Source organism: Accipiter gentilis, chromosome 29, assembly GCF_929443795.1.
Source record: "Accipiter gentilis chromosome 29, bAccGen1.1, whole genome shotgun sequence".
Lineage (NCBI taxonomy): Eukaryota > Metazoa > Chordata > Aves > Accipitriformes > Accipitridae > Astur > Astur gentilis.
Window position 1 is genome coordinate 2,614,741 of NC_064908.1, and position 20,650 is coordinate 2,635,390.

Here is a 20,650-nt window from a genome sequence, read left to right on the forward strand (position 1 = left end):
CCTGCTTGAACTATGCAGGTCACAACAACAGCAGCCTCTGTGCAAGGTGTAAAGAACTAAGGAGTAGTATATACATACACATATACTGTGGCAGTACTGAGGGTGGGGGGAAACCTTCCAGGAGCTAACAAAGTTTCTACTGCAGGGTCTCCAGCAGTAGTGTGTACTGACACAACAGACAAAAATGGCTGAGCTGGGGCTTTAATTAACTGCCAGGAGTTTGTGTTTCATGTTGCTTTGGTTGACAACATTGGAAGAAAAATTTCACAAGAATTTAAGTCCCTTCGGAGAATCTCAGCACTTCCTGCTTCCTATGCTAATACTTCAACTTTTTGTTGTTGTTTTAGAAGAAAACAGGAAGCATGATCACTGCGGCAAAAAAAAATTAACCATATTTTTTTTAATTTCCCTGTAGAATTTGTTTGCTATGCCCCAACTATGTATTTTGCTCAATCAGTTAAATTTTCACATCAAATTTTGACAGAAGAAAACATGAAGAGGATAAGCTGCAAAAATAACTGGAGAATTTGAAGTGGGAATTTGAGTATAAATCTGTTTCTGGGAACTGCCAAGCTCCCTGTATCAAAATCATGATCAGGTGAAGAGACGGAAGGGCTAGAAGGCTCAGCTTCAAATAGCTCAAACAGCAGCTTAAAGATCAGCAAATCAACTCAATTTGGAAAAGTATTAAGCTGCCCTTTGAAGCAGATATAAAAACTTAAGCTCAGCCTACTGGTAGCTGTGGTTCAGCACAGGGCAGGCGAATTCCCTGAGCAGAGGCACGCTGCTGGCACTCGCAGATGCTCTGGCTGATCGCTCCGGCTTTGAGGCATTTGCAGCGGTCGCAATGAGAACATCGCCTGCCCGCAGACGAGTACCGGGGATTGTTTTAAAGGAGAAAAAGAGAAGGTTCCTATCCAGTGCAGTATTTCATGCGTTCTTTCTACTTCCTCATGCCTAACATTCTGTACCCTGCTCGTTACAAGTACGCTTATGAAAAAAAAAAAAAAAAAAAGAAGGTAATTTCAAAATAAGGCTTCAGGCTTTTTTCAATGAATTACAAAGATCCATGCATTTGATTTCTGGCTTAATAAAAACAGTCAAAAAAAAAATATCAAACTACAGGAGAACTCCTACGGATTTCATTTCTGGCAGAGCACAGCTGGAGTCAGAGTAAGTACAATCAGACACAAAGCAGTAGAAACATCCTCAAGTCACGTTACTTCTGCATTGTAAAAATTAAGAGGTGAAGATCTGTTGTCAGCCAGAGACAGTAAGCATTTTTGCATCTATCATCTCCTCAAAAACATGCAACTTTGACACCCTCTCTAAGCCCAAACTCATTGCAGTATTTTTCCAGCGAGAACCAGTTGTCAGGTGGCATACATAATGAAGCGAAATGCAAACTAGACCATATCTTCCTGCCTTGTGGGAAAGGAGATTTTATGCTTTTGAGGCTATAAAGAAAAACAGTTTCTGCCACTGTCCCACATCCCTAACTGTCTCCCATCTGGAAAGCTCAGCAGTTTTCCTCCCTTCCTCCACCCCACAAGAACGACTTCAAACAAGGCACTCGATTGAAGGAGCGGGTGAATCAGATCCCCGCTCCCCTGCGCCCCTGCGCGCGACTGAACGTGGGAACAGTGGCACATTGACATAACCAGCATGACATTTCTGTGGGATCGATTAGCAGGGGAGCTTTATATAATACTTACCCATGTCTTAAGGGTTTGGTAATAACAAATTTACATTAATTTTTAAGGCACTTCATAGAATGAGCATTGTACTGGGGTTTAATCTTGCTAGAGGAAAAAATAACATTTTGACAAAGAGCTACAATTACCCCATTTTAGAGGTAAAAAGAATCAAATCATTCATTCCCCTTTTCACTTCTCAGGTAGGGCGGAGTGCCAGCTGTATTACAATTAGCAGTAGGATTTCAGCTCTGACAGGCATCCTCACGCTAGCTCTCCGATTTTGCTGGCTCAGGAAGCAGGAGTGTAGCCATGGCAGCGGCAGCACCCTCCTGCCAGGCACCCAGGACACATCCCTGGATTTCAGCTCCCTGAAGTCACTGCTGCTTCCTTGCTTTAGCTACCTGCATTAGCTCAGTGTTAAGTCAATCATCATTCCTGTGCTTTTCACTGACACGGGGAAGTTTTAAGCTTCTACTCTGCATACAAATCTTCCTTCAAAGCCCTAACAACAGAGCCATCTCGGCACCAGCGTGCGATGATATGCCTCTAGTGGAAATACAGCTTATACCAGCGTAGAGATACTACAGTCAGTACTCCTTCAATTCAATTCCCATGGTGGCATCACTATATTTACCTAAGAGCTCTGCCTAGCTAGCAATGCAGTACGTGGAATTTCCAACTTGAGTGACATAGTAATATGGAATATTCTTTCAAATCAGTATTTTTTTCAGTTCATAGCCCTCAGCATTTAGCACATCATAAGGTACGAGGGGATTTAAATCTCTATTCTGCACTGCACTGTTTTTTCCCCCTACACAAAGAATGCCTCGCCCATATTGCTGCACAGCTCTGCCCACAGTCTCGTTAATAATCATCTGAGCATTTTCTCATACACTGAAAAAACTTCTCATAGATTCAAAGCTCGAAATCCTTATAAAGGATATTTATAAGTCTGGTCAATAGTAGATCAATCAAGCATCTGATTAGGCTGGTTAAAGAGGGCCTCCCTGTAACAGCTTCGTTCTGTTGATAGTTATTTTACCCACGTTGTGCAGGACATGACAGGCTGCACCTCTGCTTACTGAAATGGCTCCGCAGTCCTGCTGGGACCTCACTGCTCTGCAGCAGGATATGAACACGATGAAATGGAAAAATATTACATCCAAATAAAGCCCTGGGTTCGGTCTCCTATTTGAACTTACAATAGTCCCTCTCTAGAGAGGGAACGCTTAGAGTTCAATTAAACATCATTTTTCTAGTTTCATAACCCTGGGCAGGGTGGTCAATCCCTTCTTAATTGAATCAGTTTCTCCACCCACTTTTCTCAATTGCCAGTTTCACCTTCTACGAAGGCTTTTTCACTTTTGTAAGTCAAGGCCTGGCAGAAACCATCCTGCCAGCTAGTGTAATTTGCACAGAAACTTCAGGCTTTTAATGAGCAAAACCATTCTTGGAAGAGGATTGTAAAGGGCATTAAGTATAGCAAAAGATGCCCAAAGGAATGACAAAGTAACCAGGGTAAGAGGTGTGATTTTCATCTGCTATTTTGAAATATTTTTAAAATGGAAATGAATTCAACAGTTTAACATAAATCTACTTAGGAAAAAAAACATATAGTCTGGTATGAAATTCAATATAAAAAGCTCTTAGCATCTTGTAAAAATGCATCGACTCAATTAAAAGCTTATGTGAGCTGAAATTTTAAGATGATAATAACAAAAATATGAAAGAGCTAAACATTCTTTTAGTTTGTATTATTTTTGAAAATGGATATTTACAAGCTATTAAGTTCTTTCTCAGACAATTCCTTTTTAGATGCAGAAGAAATCAAATTTTACACAACTTATCCACATCAACAAAGGTATCCCAATATATTTGTAAAGAATTCAAAGCACCCATTTTTAAAACCTAACATGCTTACTCTGCTTGTCCAAAATCAATTACAGAAGCATTTTTGTAAGATGATAGCATCATTTTGCACTTTCTTGTGAGTATAATTCTAAATACATTATACGTGCTCATACTGAAAATTAACTCCTTACTGTGAAATAGAACTGCTCTGTCTCCTGCTGGTTGGCCCGTCTCTTGGCAATGCTCGGTTTGCTCATGAATGTTTCCGAGACAGTGGATTTAACAGACTCCATAGAGTTGCTGTACTGAAAGCAGTCAGAGACATCAAAGTCCTCTATCGTGACTATATCCTGGATTGTCTGGAGTGTAGCTTCCATAGTCTTCTTAACCTGTCCAGCAAGCATAAAGAGTACTTAAAAACCGAAGACAGTATGTTGCAAGTAAAAAACAGAGTTAGTAAGTACCCTGGAGCATTTTACTAATAAACAGATATTACTGGTTTCACATCCTGTGTGCCACAACTAAGGTGCAAGTTTTGCTCATTAACAGCACAGTCCATATAAACAAAGGGCTGGCAGCACGCAGAACCTGCCAAGAGTAGGAAAACAGTTGTGATCTTACAGGCTGGGATGAGGAGGAGATGTAAGGCAATTCAACCTCAAAGCAAAGAGTGCTGGAACAAAGATCTTATAATCGTCTTCTGTAACTACATCTACTGGGCATCAAATGTTAAATATTAAAAACAGGACTTTGCAGCACTATAAATCTTTACTGAAGACCAGAATCAACTTCCTAGACATAAAGGAGTCACAAATTTTGCCCAAGGAGGATTAAAAATTCTTGAACACAGAGGTGCAGATTAGGTATTTTGACCTGTTCCCAAACAAATGCCATTGATCTAGTCTTCTCATCTCAGATGACCAATTAAACAAAAATTAGCTCTTACCTTAGGTTAGGCAAACTCACTGTCTTCACTTCAAAACATTAAATTCCTCTTTTTCTCTTAGCTATCCAAATACAACTTTTGCAACATAGCCAGTCCTATCAACTTAAGGATGGGAAGAGAGATATGTGGAGGTATTTTAAAGGATCCTCACCACACACCCAGCTTTCATGCGAGATCACACACTAATGTACTGCTGGCCTCAGCTGACTTATTCTGGAATTTTACCACAAGTCTTCATAAAAGAGGATCACAGCAACTAGATTCTTCCTTAACTAGTCCCCACTCCCCACTGGAAGTGGTAAGAGCATTGTTGATTTTTGGTTGATTAGCTCACCTCTTCATTTTCAATCTTAAGCGTAGATAATCTAGACTGCAATTGCTGGCACCTCTGCACTAACTCACTCTGGACTGGTTGTTGGGCACAGAGCTGCGACTCCTGGAAGAGAAACAGCACCGCTTTTAGAGGGCTAGGAAAAAACCCACATAATCAAGAACATTGTGATTACTTCATTCAATTATTACAAGCAAACATCTTTCAAAGTGCTTCATTTTAAAACTTTGTAGCCCTGGATTTCAACCAGTGGAAAGGTCCATGTTCTACTAAGTATCAATATCAAATTCCTGACTGTATTGAAAAGTAAGCAAGAGAGAGAACATGAACGCCAAAGAAGAACTAGAATAAATTAGCTACTTTCCAAAATGTAAGCTCATCATGTGTTTTGAAAGTCTGAAGGTGCTTTATTACAGATATTAGGTTAAATCACATTGCACATCAAGAAGAACTTGGTTCAATGTATTAGCCAGGCATCCTGGGGCAGGGTATGAGTGGCTGAGCTTGCTCAGCTGAACTACCTGTACACTGCAGCAACAAGTACGATCCACTATTAGATAAATTCAGGGTAGTTGAAGTAAAAAAAAAGAGCAGGCTAGAGACCTGTCAAACATGCCAGAACTGTGGACTTCCTTGTACTGTTAAGAATTAGTCTTGACTATTTCACAGCATGAGGCAGCTTTTCCTTTTAGTTGTGTTTTGTTGCTGTTTTTTAAAAGGAAAATGCTGACCTCACTGCATAAGACTATTTTTTAAAGAAAGAAATTGGAATTGGAGCTTTATCACATGCGTGCACATACGCCATCATATATTCAATCTGGTATACACAGGACCATTGCAACAAGACTATCAGCTTGCATTTATAAACACTCATTTGGCCTTGAGAAGAGCCAAGATAAATGATTCGGCAAATGTGAGCTGTTAACCGAATGACAGTCTGCAGGTAATTCTTTTTCTTCCCATGATATTACAGGATACAACCAAAGCTCAGAAAACCCAAGAAAAGTCATTTGCAGTCTGAGTGTTTCACTTAAGAGGGAAGAGACAAGGAGGAGCCTTAAGCAGCGATTGTAATTCTTAGACCAAAAGAAGAGGCTGGCTGCAAGAGACCATCCTTACAGTGTTTCCTCAGTGTTCAGGACAATCTAGAAATCCAACCAATTGACCTAAATTATTACATTGTACATGTGTTCCCATTTAGAACCGGTTTCAGCTTGTGCGACTTTAAACAGTTCCCAGATGAGTAACCACATCTTGATAAACCTATACAGAGAGAGATTTTCATTGCCAAAAATGAAAGTCCCCTGACCGCCCTGTCTCACAATGAAGATGCATAAAGCACCACTATAAACCATTTGTAGTCTAAGATTACACACTCAAATGCCTCAAAACACAGCATTTAAGTTTCTTATTTTGTTGCCCCTTCAAATCTCTAACTTCAGAGTCCGTCTCAGGGTGCAGGGGTTAACTTGTGGGTTGAATCAGAAGTTAAAACAGTGTTTCCAATCTACATTTAGTATTATACCTAATTAAGCATTTTCATCTTCAGTAGCTTTGATAGTCAAAAAGTGAGAGTCAGTTGTATTCAGACATCTGTGCCATGAGCCTCTGCTTAATCTTCAAATCAGCTCCCTTTCCCAAGGCTCCCTTCTACCTCCCAAAAATAGAGCCAAACAGGTGGCTTTTTAGTGGGTCTATCTATCAAAGACGAGGGAAGTAAACAGGCAAAGCTGCAAGTGTTTACAGAGCTAGAGCTGGAGGAGGAATATAAACTGACCATATCACCCATATGCGGCTGAAACTCGAACTTCATGGGCGGACAGAAGACATTGTTGTACATCTCCATCAGGCGCTGCTTATCACTGTTGGCATCCAGGTTCTCAACGGCGTTTTCAATGGCATCCAGACCCTCATGCTTTGACTGCTCCAGGTTTAGCTCAGCAGACAAGAATGTCCTGAGAGCTCTGTTGAGGCTAGCGTGGTATCCCAGGTCACAACACTGCTGGAAAAAGACACACAACTCCATATGAATAAGCGAAGAAATTCTGTAATGTAAAACGTTTCCAAAGCCAGAAGTTATATAAATGGATAACAAGTCGTGGATATTTATCATCTTCTGGGTACCAGAGCAGTCTCACATCTCTCATTGAATGCAGAGGCATCTTGACTAGAGGTCCTCAGAGTTGGCCCTAAACAGAATTCTCAGCCTCTAATCCCATACAAATTTCAACATCATGTTATAATTAGTCTCCAAGACAAGTACAGCTTAAACTATTGTAACACTTTGCAGAGCTCTCATGGAGTACTGGAGAGTTCACTTAATGCTGTTAAAAAAACCAAAAAGCAACCTAGAAATGGGTATGTTCAGTGTATTTCTTTGGATTTTTACTTTCAGGGGCACTGATTCCCATTGAAAACACTCCAAAATCCTTACAATAAAATTATTCAAAGAGGGAAACAATGCACTAAAGTACTACCCAGAGAAACAAGACAAAGGATTTGGATCATCTGCAAAGGTTAATCTGCATCTAAATTTTCCCACCCAAGATAAAGAAAACTGTTTAATTCAGTGTATTTCAGGAAGCAAGAACATGACCTGTACATCACAGGCATAAAGAACAGAGAAATCCAAAAAGCAACAAGCAATCAGTTGGGATGACTTCATTGCTGGGGTGAAACAGAAAAGCAAAAACTTTCAAGCAAAAAGTGGTCGTGGTCAAGAATTTCCTGGCTATTACTGACAGCAGGATGATGTCACTGGAAGACAATCAAGCAGCTTCATCTCCACCATGGCTGCGCAGCCAAGTCTTAATGTTTCAGAAGGGAGAAAGGCGCTTTTCATTAGCTGATCAGAAACAGCCTGAATTTTTCAGACATCTAATAAAGTGAGTGAGAAAGGAGCCCACCTTCTTGGAATTACAAGCAAGATTACATACGCTAGGAGAATATCCAAAAAGAAAGAGACCATCTGCTTGATTGCTGTGCTGTTCTGTAAGCAAAATTCACATGAAATCTCCTCCTCACCCATCATTTGGGTCTCATCACTGTCATTGTGTGCAAACGCAAAAAAAAAAAAAAAAAAAAAAAAAAAAGGCGGGGAGAAGGAGGGGTGGAGGGAGAGAGAAGAGAGCAACTACTGGACCATTCCCTGCTTTCACAGAATTTCTGTCACCAAGTGCTGCTAGATGCCTGCCTCCTGTGCCAACAAGCTGTGGCAGGTGTGGAGTCTTGTAAAAAGAGCTGCAGTTGCTGGTTAGGCTGGAGGCAGAGAATTAAAGGACATTACATTCAATCAGAAAGAACAAAAACTAGCCAAAAAAACCCAAACAAAAGACGCTTGATTGAGAATTTGCACGTGTGGAGGCAGTCTTGGATCAACAGCCACTCAAAGCTACTGCTCTTTTGCATGCACATTACAGTGCCATCCTCTGCAGTGATTTGGGGAAAGCTAGTCCAAGTTGGGCCAACAGTCCAGCCAGGATTAGGAGCAGCTCAGATTTAACAGGAGCAGTCACTCCTTTTCCCCTCCTGCTGTGGGCCAGACAGTTGCACACCCACCCAGGGCGACCAGCTTGTCCTCCCTGCGCTCGCCCTCCTCCAGCACACATCTGTGTCCAGAAGGAAAGCTCATCTGCTGCACAAGGGGAGCTCGCTGGTGGGACTGGGAAGTCAAACGAGACTTAATATTTTACACCCCACCTCACTTAGCAGCAGGACTACATTAAGACAGCAAAGTTTTTTAGCTTTATGTTATGGAAGCCAGTGACAGGAAACATTTTTCAGCCCACTCCCCCACTTTAACATTTTAAAAAGTCCAGCACACCATATTTATAAATGTATCAGTCTTGTCATCCCTTTTCTGGGTTATATAAATGTTTGATGGAATCGTTCCCCAAGGAAATCAATTTTTTATAAGAATTTAATGATAACTCATTCAAATTCACTTCTCAACATGACAGCTGATTAACCCTTTGCCAGATAGCAGTTTTCAAACAGGCCCAAACCAGAAGATTTAAGGAGAAAGAGCCCTCTGTTTTAAAATGCAATTTACATTTGGAAGGGAAAGTAGGAGATCCTGGAGTAAGCAGCAATAGCACACCTATTCGTAGAAAAGCAAACATTAGGACTGACACATACACATGCGCTTTTATCTTTTTTAAAATTCTGTCCTAGTGACCCTTTCATAAAAATGAGTTAATACAAACTTCCCCATTACTGTAATATTTCATTAGCATCAAAGAGCTGTCTCAGTCCCCAAAGTCAGGAAATTCAAAACTACTGGGCTATGTCAGGAACAATTTATTGCTCTTAACTCACGATGAAGAATTAACTCACTGTTATCCTTCCATGCACATTGGAGGGGGAACACAATGTGTTGTATAAACATGACAAGTTTAATGCTATTTGGCCTAACACAATCTACTTGTAAGTAACTTTGAAGATTGCTTTTATATTATATTTAAAAATTCAATATCATCAAATGATTAGATCAAGGAAAAGAATTAAGACCTGGCTTAAAAATCACATTTTTATTTAAGTCAGATGTTTCAGATAACCATCGTTGGTTATAATTGTTAATTTTCGATCCTTCAGGATCAAAGGCATTAGTAAATCCATATTCCCTGCGTCTTAACAATGAGATAACTGAATTCCATCTCCTGTGCTCCCAGGCAATCCGACGTTTTTCTTCCGCAAACAGAGCAGATAGTACTTTTCTTTTAAAGATTATGAGAATTTGCAATGTAGTGTTAAACTGAATGCTTCAAGGAACACAAGAGGGTTAACATGGCCATGGACTCACCCAGAGTCACGATGGCTCCTCTCTAGGAAAAGTGACAAATCCACATACTGCAGAAGCTTGGCTTCTTGTCTTGCACCACTGCCTACCATGCCTCAGAGACGGCTGAGACTATCTAGCGAGAGAAGCACTTCCTTCAAAGCTGGATAACCTACATTTGTCAATGTACTACTTGAAAGATCTCAGGTCTGTGCTTAAAAATTGTTATGGGTTTATGAAATCCAAATGGATTCTTTACTATATACGACTCACGAAAATGTACTAAGAACAGTCTGTTAGCAGAAAACTGAACCAAGCACATTTGCAGTATTTGGGGGAGGCCTTACAGATAGGATTGTAAAAGAAAAAATGAAGACAATTGAATTATGCTGATGTCAGTGAAATGAATCCCTATCTTGTACATTTCAATATAAAAATACATAGACAGGTATAATTTGTTAAAAAAACAAGATGGCACAATTCAAGTTAAGCAAATGTTAACCAAAAAAGGTCTCCTAAACAGGCAGCAGGTATAAATGAAACATGCCTCTTCAGTGCAGCAATTCTGCAAAACATGACATTTTTAAATAATGGTATTTTTCAAAACCATCTAGCACTGACAATCCTGACCTCCAAAGGACAGGTTTAAATAAATACCTACCAGAAGAGCACTTCATGTGATTTTATGATCAGCTGAATAAATGTATTATATATACTGTTAGGTATTATAATAGCTGACTAATTAATAGTGATCTGAGTGCTCTTTATTGCCTGTGTCTAGAGACACTTCTGCTCATTACTCCCCCCTCCTACAAAGAAAGTTCCCTTCAGGCTTTTGCAGTTGATTGTTTCTAATAGCGACGGCAGTGTGCTGTCCTTGGCAAGCAGAGTAAGATCAAGCAACAGTCACTGACCCAGACACAACATGTTCAGTGCATTTGGTACTCTAGTTCTGCAGGTTGAAGTGGGTAGTTATGTATTTGTGCAAAAACTCAGGATTCCTAACTGGTTTTTCTGACTTTTCAAAAAAGGAGAAATTTCGGGTTTTTTGTTCTGCATTTTACTAAAAGCAGAATTGATGCCCCCTGAATACTGGGGGCATCATTCAGCTGCAGAACAGAGAGGTTTCAGGCAGCTGGCTAACAAGCTCCCTCCACCTTCTGCTCCATTACCCAGTTTCTGCAGAGAGCATTCTCATTCTAAGGAAATAAGGGACTAGTTTCTATAGCCAGATTATTTCTTTGTTTCTTTGCATAGACAGAGAGATGGCAGAGTGGCAAGCAGTGGAACCTCCATCACTGTTGACGCTCCTCAGACACCTTTCAGAACTGGACTGAAAGTGCTCTGCAGTCCCAATGACCGAAGAAATGCATCAAGTCGCTGTAGAGCTGGTGGTCGGGGTATCAGAGAATGGAAGGTCTAAAAAGCAGGAAGGTTCAAGCCTCTTGTGAAATATGCTAGAGAAAGCATTAACCTTGAAATATATGGAATTTTTCAGAACAAGTTAAAAGCAGCTTTAGAAAATGCTTCTTTCCTTGATTTCTTTTACCAACTGGTATACTGTTTCTCCAGTTAACATTCTTTTTTTAAATGTGCTTCTGAGTTATAGTTTTGCAGGTTTGCTTAAAATAGTAAATAGAAAATGTCAAGCAACAGTGTGATACTGAAGCTGAGTTTCATTTTAACTAAGCAACTCCTCCTTCTACACATTTCAATGCCAGGTTTCTTGTGCAAGCTTCTGTCTGTGCAACAAACTGACTAAGAAAAGCTCACTTAACACCTTAATGACCAATTATCATGCCTGTTGTTACCCTCTGAGCTGCCCATCCAAGACCATCATTCCACAGCTGTACAGAGGTTACTAGTTGTGCTGGTATATAAGATGTTGAAAAAGGAGAGGCACATGTGAGGGTTAATGGCAATGATATTCATTGCAGGCACCCAAGCAGCAGCACTTACATCAATGAGATCAGACAGGTCATGAATGTAATACTTGAATACAGATGCATTGGTGGCTTCCAGAGCTAGCAGATACTCATTTCTTGCCTTAATAGCCTTCAGTCTATTTTCTGTGTACTTTGCTTGGCGCTAAAAGAGAACCAAAAACAGAATACATTTTAAAAAGGGGTGCAGCAGGAGTAATAGCATTCTTAGTAACACCAGAGAATACAGAACAAATCTTACTCTGCTCACAGTTTTTGTTCATTTGGATTCCAGTTTTATCAAGACTCAAAGACTTAGATTTTAGATCAATTATTTAGATGTTTTTAAGCATTACTATATTAGGTAGCTTTGCATTTAAAGTCTTCTCTTAAAATAGGGTTGGAGAAGATTAAGGGAAGAATGAAGGAACGAGGTGGGTTTATGACGTTATGGCCAGCTCCAGCACTACCAGAGCAGCTGCTAGAAGCCCACAGGTAATCTGCAGGCACCCTACCTCTTCCAACAGAAGCTAGGCCTAAACTTGGTCCTTCCAGAGCCTAAATCAATCCAAAAATAACTCTTCACTTTCTATTGGCTTGAATCTTAGCGCTGAACTGCTTAACTGACTGACCAATTGCTAAGGCAACTGGTTCTGCCCATGAAGTCAATTTGGGACTGCACGTCTCCCTGTAGCACAGGTCAGATCTTAAGCTGGCGTGAAATGGTAAACAAAAATCTTGTACTCTGTACAAAAAAAAAAATCTGTTAACCATGACTTCGAAGAAGACAGTTGTTATTTTCATACTCGAACCTCATTTTAGTTTTTTGTGCCATGCCTGTATAACCTGGGATAATTCAAAATATGTATCTGATTGTCCTAAAAGAACCCTGCTGCTAGCTTTTGCCTTTCCTAAATCTGAATGTTTAGAACTTGTAAAAACTGACACTTGCATTTGAATATAACAAAGGAGGGAACTCAGTAGCTCCTGTGTTGAACTACTGCAAAGGTCCCCTCCTCAAGCACGCTACACAAGCAGTAGCAATGCTATGGAAGTACCTTCTCCTTCATTTTCTCTATTTTTTTGACAGAGCTTCGTCGAACGTGTTTTTCTTCAAACTTGACGTTGGAAGTTGAGTCAGGGGAGCGTGGTGTCTGCTTATCCTCTTGTTTCACCGATTTTCCAATCTGCTTTTCTTCCTGCTTCTCTGCCTCTTTCAGTTTGCTCTGAGCACTAATGCTGTCAGCATTGTACATATGGTAGGTTTTCATGACCTGCAGAAAATGACACACAAGAGTCAGAGAGCACCACAGTTCGATTTGCTGAGGAAGAAGTGGGTTTACCTAACCAACAAACTAGGCATACAGATGTTTTGCCTTACTTTATCTGCATGACGAAGTCTTAGGGAGAACAGTAATAGATGAATCTGGAAAGCTCACGGGCTACGAGGGAGGAAAAAATCCTAAGAAAGAATTCACATGCTGTGACACGTTATTTTGTAATTTGGCCAATGCACTCCCCAAAACTGTAGGTTTCTTTAACATAAATATTTCATAATAACTGTCCATCATGTTAATATTAAATGCAAGATATCATACTAACTAAGCAAAGGCATTTGGACAGTGACCAGCAAGTCAGATCTGGTTGCTAGTTCTGAGTTAGAAGTACCTAAACTGGCAAAATACTCAAGGAAATTTCACATCTCAAAAAAGCATGACAGAAGATGCACAAATGAAAGTGTGGCTCTCAAAATGAATCTGAAATCAAAGTGGATTATTTTGCAGCTGCTTCTTTGTTTAACTTTGTCATGCGCCTTCTTGTACGATCCAATAAAGAGTCATAAAAACCAAAAAAGAGATACAGACTAAATCTAGCCTCCTTATTATTCAAAGAAAATTATATGCCAACGTTGGAAAATGACAGGTTTTCATCAGCAGGTAAGGTTTCAGAAGGGATGCCTATCAGTCTCTCATCTGGATGAATCACAGTCCTTTAAACATCACAAGTCTTGAGGAACCGTATGCAAATCAATAGTCTGAACACAATGGCTGCAAGAGCAACTCAGGTTCAATTTGTTTAAATCAAATTTGATATGTAAAAGTACTTCTGTTCACCTTATGTAATAAAAATACTAATAACAGAGTGTGGTTCTTTTGCTCAGGGAGACCTGGGCCCTGTACTGTATGGACAACTTTTATTATTGCACATTTTTAATACTTAAGTATAGATAAATATCCCCCAAAGTAAAAAAAAAGAAACACAACAAACATTTGTTTCACAGGATATTCATGTCTAGCTTTGTGTTAAGAAAACAGAACCAAAAAACCCCGAAGGACATAATATATAAACTAGCTTTTTTAATCCATAAATGCAAAGCAATTCAATCCACATACCAAAGCAAACATTACTATGATATAATTTTGATAGGGGGCCAAAAAATGCACAGTTGCATAGACACCCCAATAGTATCATTCCAGCATTAATAAAGACCTTACCTGCAAATAATTTGATTTTATTTCAGATGAAAACCCATTTATACCTATTTCCCCTTAGTTCGAACCGTAACATAATTTTACGTAAGTAGGATGCATGCTCTCTCTTTATGCAATGATCAGCATAGGTTCTTAGATACAAAGAGACGTTGTATTTAAACATGAAAGAGAATGTGAATGCAGCCAGTATTAAAGAGAGACTTTCTGAATAATTTACACACACACACACTTTCAGCTCCTGCATATGCTTAGACTATAAAGCAGGCATTTATAATAATAGATGCAAAGTAGTTTCTTTTCCTCTATCACTGAAAGTGGAACTGGCAGAAAGCAAGAGAAGCAGAAAAAGAAATCAAAATTTTAATTCTTTTATCCTACTGACGGTGCCACCGTGCCACATTGGCAACCACAAGCTCTGCCTGCCCCACATTAGGTGATGGGGTCACTGTTGACTCACTAGAGCCTGCTGAAGGCAACAGCACAGTCAAGGACTGATTGCACAGGACAATTCAGGACAAAAACTTAACAGGTTATAGCAATCCTCTACATTTTCTCCGTGTAGAGAAACTAAAGACTTTGCCCATATCCATTTTGTCTGAAAACAGGGATTCTGCCAATCCTTTGGATAGCCAGCAGAACAAGAGGTGGAAGTATTTCTAAAAGCATGAATAAAAGCAATCCCATCAGTGATTAAACTGAGTCCAGCAAGAAGTATCTTTTAATATGATCAGCAGAAGTGGCTTTTTCAAAGGAAAAGACATTTTCTGGTGAAGGGACAATTTAAAATTTTACAGCAGAAGGAATGAATAAATAGATTTCAAGTTCCTAGCACTGACATTAAAAAAGTTAATATCCTACATCGCTTTGTTTATCAAAGGCTGAATTCTGGAAGATCTTCCTTCCAGTGATAGAGAAATTATCAGGACTCAGTATTTGGCTGAACGATCTGTCAGAGCCTGGCATGCAGAAATAATTACATACATCTATGTAAACACCACTATCCAGCCACCTTATCAACTTCAGTGCCATGTGAACTTGGATTAGAAATAAATCTCAGTTCCTAAAAGTCTGTGTTTAGAGACAGACCTATATTCTTCCTTAGGATCCCGTCCAAGTACATGACTCAAAAGTTGAATCAGATTGTGCCCTCAAATAAAAAATAATTTCTAGATGTAGAAAGCAGGCAGCGCTGAAGACAGGCACTGCTATATTTACAAAGCCATCATACCCGAAGTAAATTGTCTGCCTTTCAGGAACACGAGCACAACGCAGTTTGCTCGTACTATTGTATACCAAGGCTGTACTATCTACAGCGACAGTCCATTGAACAACACGTCAGCTTCAAAGTGCCTCCAGCTTCCACTGTACTGTTCGTTCTTGGCTTTCCTGTTGAGGAACACAAACCCTCTTTGCCCACAGAAAAGACTCAGTCATGCTAAACACTAACCCAGAAAAGGAGGAAAACCATAAACTGGATTCAGTGTCTCACCTCTTCAACTGCCATTTCAGCAGCAAGAACATTTTTCCTACTCCTGAGCTCCCTTTCTTCCTAAAAGATTAGTCTGAATATTTGGCTTCAATGCCAAATAATTCACTTCTATACATTTTGTTGATATGGGAAGTTTCAGGGAAATCCCCTAATACTCTAGCATCGATATTAATACCAAATTTCTTCACAAGGTTGATATGCCATGGCTTGAGAGACAACCCTGGATCATCTATTGAAAGAACGAAGGAAATAACATGTACCTCAGTGTAATGACCCAATGTATCATTAAGGATGAAAGACAAAATATTTGGAGCAACAAAACTGTGCGTAGGTTCTGCTTTTAAAACAGAACTAGCTCAGTAACAGCTGCAGAAAGCAAAAAATTAATTGAACAATAGGCTTTTCCATTCATCTATGTGAGAAGAAAAATCCCCAAGCAGCATATGAACTTTTATGAACACATTCCTTTTCCTTTCTGAGGCAGTGCCTCTTTCTTGGTGTCTCCAATGGATATACTGAGAAGCAAAAAGCACAGATGGAGGACTATTACTCTAAAGGGAGCTGTTTTGCTGAATGAGTTGAGGAACAAATAAACACAGTGGATCCCCCTGCTGAAGCTGTATGCTGCCTTTTGTACGCTCAGACCACACAAAACCATGGACTGAAGATTTTTAGTGTATTTGGAAATAATTCTAATATCTCTTACTCTTTTTAAAACCAACACTGCAGCTAGCAGCAAGTGTGCATTAAGGTGAGATCTTTGAGAAGTGGAGCCAACACTTACAGAACTGAAACAATATAAGGATAGAGTGAAAAAAGTGTGATTTATGGTACTCTATAGACTGGCAAACACAAGCTGCCTCAAACTGCAACGACTGCAGACATTTATCAGTCTTGGTGCTTAATCTCTGCTGTAACAGCAGGCTGGGAGAAGTCAAACACTTCTTCCTTCTGCCTGAAAAGATGCCAAGAAATCAGTTTGATTTACCGTGTAGAGTTCATTCAAGACCTTCATCAGGTCTTCCTGGAGCTGCAATCCCACTTCCTTGCTCTGCAACAAAACAGAGAAATGAAAGTTAATTGGGGAAGACAGTAAAAAGGCGGAGGAAGTGAGCATGCTCTGCATCTACAAATAATTTAGGCTCAATTAAGCACCACTATTTATGCTAACAAATCCAGTAACTGCACAGACCAGAGCCACTTATGGTCAAATTGCACAAACAGTATTAATAAACTGAAATGTTATATATGCACAGTCAGGAAAGCCCTACCACGTGGAGACAGGGAAATTTCCAGAGAATGTAGGATTTTCAACATTACAAGCCTTGGAAACACATAGATTTGCCCATTTTAGCAGGATCAACTACGAATATAGGACAGCTCGGTATGGAAGCTGAAGAAACGCAGGATAAGAAAGCCGACAGGAATGATCCTCCTTTATTGAACATCATATCACAAAACAGGCAATACTTCAATTTTGCTGATGTAAGGCACCTCCTTGACAAAGCCCAACTCTGAGGCTGCGATGACAGCTGGCCACCACCTCCTTCACACTCCCATCTCTCTAGGCAATGCTGCCGCTGCTCTTTCCTTTGACCTTGCATCTCACTTGCAGCCCTTTGGTACTGCCTGCCCCTCCTATCCTTATTCCTTGTCCCTCGACCACACGCACATCACGAGTTGCCAGTGCCACCCCATCGTGATGATTCCTGAAGAAACTAGGTTGCTCAGGTGGGGTCTGGCAAGGTATTACAACTTAGAGATAGATCCAGGAGGGAAACCCTACTCCAGCGTCTGCCAGCTCTCCCTTGATAAGCCTTGTGCACAGATTATTAAACCTATTTCCTGGATTCACTAGGGCAACAGTCACTCTTGGATACTGGAGTGGAAATGGCTTGCTGAAGAAGCAGTGTTTGTCACAGAGAAGTCTGGAGGAGTAGGGACATGTGCTCAACAGCAGGTCTTTTTGCCTGTTGGTACTGAAGGAGATGCTTTGATCCAACTACAGTTTGTGGTGACTGTATTTGAAAGGCTATACAGAGCCTGCAGTCTATTTTTGAGCACGGTATTAATGTAAATGTGGGGGGGGTTTTTTAGTTTTGTATGATAAAGCCACTTGGAGTTTTAAAAAAAAAAAAAAAAAAAAAAAAGAAAAGTATGTGCTTTCAGATACACAATCTCTCCTTTGAGTCTCCATGAGATTTACCAAAAGTTTACCTCTTCTTCCACAAAGACTACAATAGCCTGCTACATCCTCTAGCTTCCTCTGGCAAATGTTCCTTCACTTTTCTATTTCATCACCACAGCTACAAAAAAAACCACCACATCAACATTAAAAAAATAAAAAAATAAATTTACTCTTATGGGGCTTTACATTCATACATTCCCATTTCCATTCAAATCTTAAATCAATATGGGACTTACCTCAATAGACAAAGCAAAAAGTTTTTTGTTGTTGTTGGTTTTTTTTTAAACCTACAAGGACTATAACACAATTTAACCATATCAATACAAATCACTCTGTCTTGGGGGACACTTGCATTAGTGAGCTGCCTAGTTAAACCTAAGGCTATATGACTCATGAACTTGCTTCTTTCACTAAAACAGTAGAATGAAAAAAAAAAAAAAGAAAAAAGAAAAAGAGGTGCAGATAGACATGACTGCTTGTCAAAATCGGCTGACATCCAAACTAGCCTGCAGCCAAGTGTCGGATTTTAAAAATATATTTACTTATTTAAACTCCCTGCTAGGTAACAAGCGGCCAGCACTTCTACATTGCAATTGGACTCAACTACTACATGAAGAGCCGGTGCTGGCAAACATTTGGCTTTAGCTAATACAGGAACAGGAACAACTAAGCTTCTGGTTTTCTAATAAATACACTGGAATGTCCAAAGACGTGCATCCGTAATTACTGTCAGACGGCACCTCTGTATGCAAAGCCCTCTTTGAAGAGGTGTTTCTGCATACAATATAGCTTGTATGCAAAGGAGGGCGAAGAGACTTTCTTACTTAATGAGTTCAATGGTACTATTAATCTTCACTTCATTAGAGGCAGGATTTCACGCTAAAACTGTCACTGTTTGCATTCTGAAGAGCTTCCACGGAAAAGCTGAGAAATTCAGACACATCAAAAAGCACACTGAGGCAGCGTTTGCTGACACACCTTGCAAAGCAAAGCAAAGGTGCAGCCACACACTCCAGCCTTGCTGTCTCCAGCTGCCATGGCATAGCACTGCTGTGCACACAAACCTCAACAAATCCCTTTTTTCTATAGCAGGAGTATAAATTATCAAGGAAAAAGTCTGTATTTATAATACAATTACATCTTTCAGCCTAGTTATTGAAAGAGATCAAAGCCAATCAAGTTACAGTTAGACCCAAACAGATGTTTCCCTTCTTTGCTGTTGAGGTCTCCAAGAAGTGATGTCCCAACTGTTATCCTGTTCACCCGAAGAGGCTGCTGGAATGATTTTAACTTACTGCTTCAACCCTGTTCTGTGGTCACATTATCACACCCAATCATCCTTTGAAATTCCAGGAAAATCCATATCCATTCTGACAGGGAGCTGGTTATCATCCCTGCCTCGTAGCAAGCATATTATACAAATACCGGAGCTGTTGGGTTCAGAGCGTTATACAACGCACCCTTCAAGGCGTGAAAAAAAGGAAGAGGAGGGGAAATGGGAGAGATCAATCATGAGATATTTTATAAAGCCACGTATTGGGCCAAAAACACAGCTGAAGGGGAAAGCTCCCTCAAAAAAAACAAACTTAAGGATAAGAGGCAATTATTTCTTACATGAAGAGTGGTACAGCCCACGACAAGAGGAAGAGGCCTTTGAGTCAACCTTGTAAGCTCGGTACCAAAATAGGGGGAAATGGGGGTGGGGAGAGAAGTATAAAACAGAGCTGCCTTTGTCCGCCATCGGACAAAATGTTTCTCTCAGTCTGGTGGAAGGGAAGGAATCATACCAGCAGCTCCGGAGAGCGCAGGGAAAAGCTATGGGGGTGAGGTCTAACCCCAAGGGTTTCGTTGTAGCATCTCCCCCAACCTATGGAGAGATGGGAGCAGACAGACGCACCGGGATTTGTTACCTTGTCAAAACCAAACAAAAAACCAACCCCACACGCTATCCAGAGGGAAAGGACAGATCCATCTCTGACACTCAGTAATGTCGTCTCCACTTGGGCTGCACAGGAGCCAGCCAGCTTCAACAGCTTTGCTCCTATAAAATGTTTAGCTGGAAAACACCCCAACAGTTACTAGTATTTAATGACAGAAATCTCAGAAATGCAGTCTTAGCACTTGCAGCACAATCTTTAACGTTTTCAAACCCCTGCCTGTAATTTCATAGCTCTAATCATTCTGAGGTGCAGGAAAGAGATAAGCACACAGAATTCCACTTTTTCTGAGGTTTTATTAATGAAAGACATCCAGGTGAGTAATTGGAGAAGCCAAGGAAAAGAGCAGACATCTTGTCTCTCTACACTAACATTTCTATTCACAAAAAAACAGGCAGGCTTAAGCACTCATAATCTAAGAACTATGTTTTCTCCACATTTTCCCACTAATTAGAAAGTGCAAATGCATCTACTGCTACATATAACAAGAATAACTTTATTCAGTTTATAGATTCTACTCGTTCACTACCTACTAAGGCAGCGCTTGCCTTACTGAACCTTCGCGCTCTGCATGTTAGAAGTATATACTATCTACTGGGCTAAGCAAATTTGATAGGTTCAAGATTATTTATGCCTACAAAGTTCAGGAAAATAAAAAGATGAAGAGGTAATGCAGGCAAACCCACACTTAAACCACTATTTCTGCCTAAGAAGTCAAGATAGCATTAAGCCATGAGGAAAAAAACACCTCATAAATTAAAAAGCAAAAAGAGAAAGATTATATAATTTAATTTTAAATTATCCTTTTTTGAATACCGTCCAGTTCAGCAGTGCTCAGAGTTTACTGTGTTTCTGAGATGATAGATGGTTTATTATAGACTGTTTATGTATGTTGTGACCCATTCAGACCAGCCTGGCATCGCGCTGCTGGCAGCGCAATGGGACGTACAAGCAGAAGCATCCAAGGGTGGGTCCTTTGCATTTCCATATGTTCCAGTCCCATGTTCCTAAACCTGCTTC

General features: G+C 40.1%; 1 protein-coding gene across 7 annotated transcripts in view; it reads right to left on the reverse strand.

The window, feature by feature from the left end:
• SRGAP2 (SLIT-ROBO Rho GTPase activating protein 2) overlaps positions 1–20,650 on the reverse strand; it is a 115,288-nt gene that overhangs the window by 34,728 nt on the left and 59,910 nt on the right. For 5 of the 7 annotated variants that reach the window (XM_049832233.1, XM_049832237.1, XM_049832232.1 and 2 more), the window contains 6 exons: positions 16,494–16,556; positions 12,583–12,798; positions 11,562–11,690; positions 6,603–6,827; positions 4,829–4,930; positions 3,740–3,937 (listed from right to left, as the gene is read on the reverse strand). In XM_049832233.1, the coding sequence (XP_049688190.1) occupies positions 3,740–3,937; positions 4,829–4,930; positions 6,603–6,827; positions 11,562–11,690; positions 12,583–12,798; positions 16,494–16,556 (933 nt within the window). The remainder of the gene's footprint in view (positions 1–3,739; positions 3,938–4,828; positions 4,931–6,602; positions 6,828–11,561; positions 11,691–12,582; positions 12,799–16,493; positions 16,557–20,650) is intronic. The other 2 variants (XM_049832234.1, XM_049832235.1) reach the window with 2 other exon arrangements.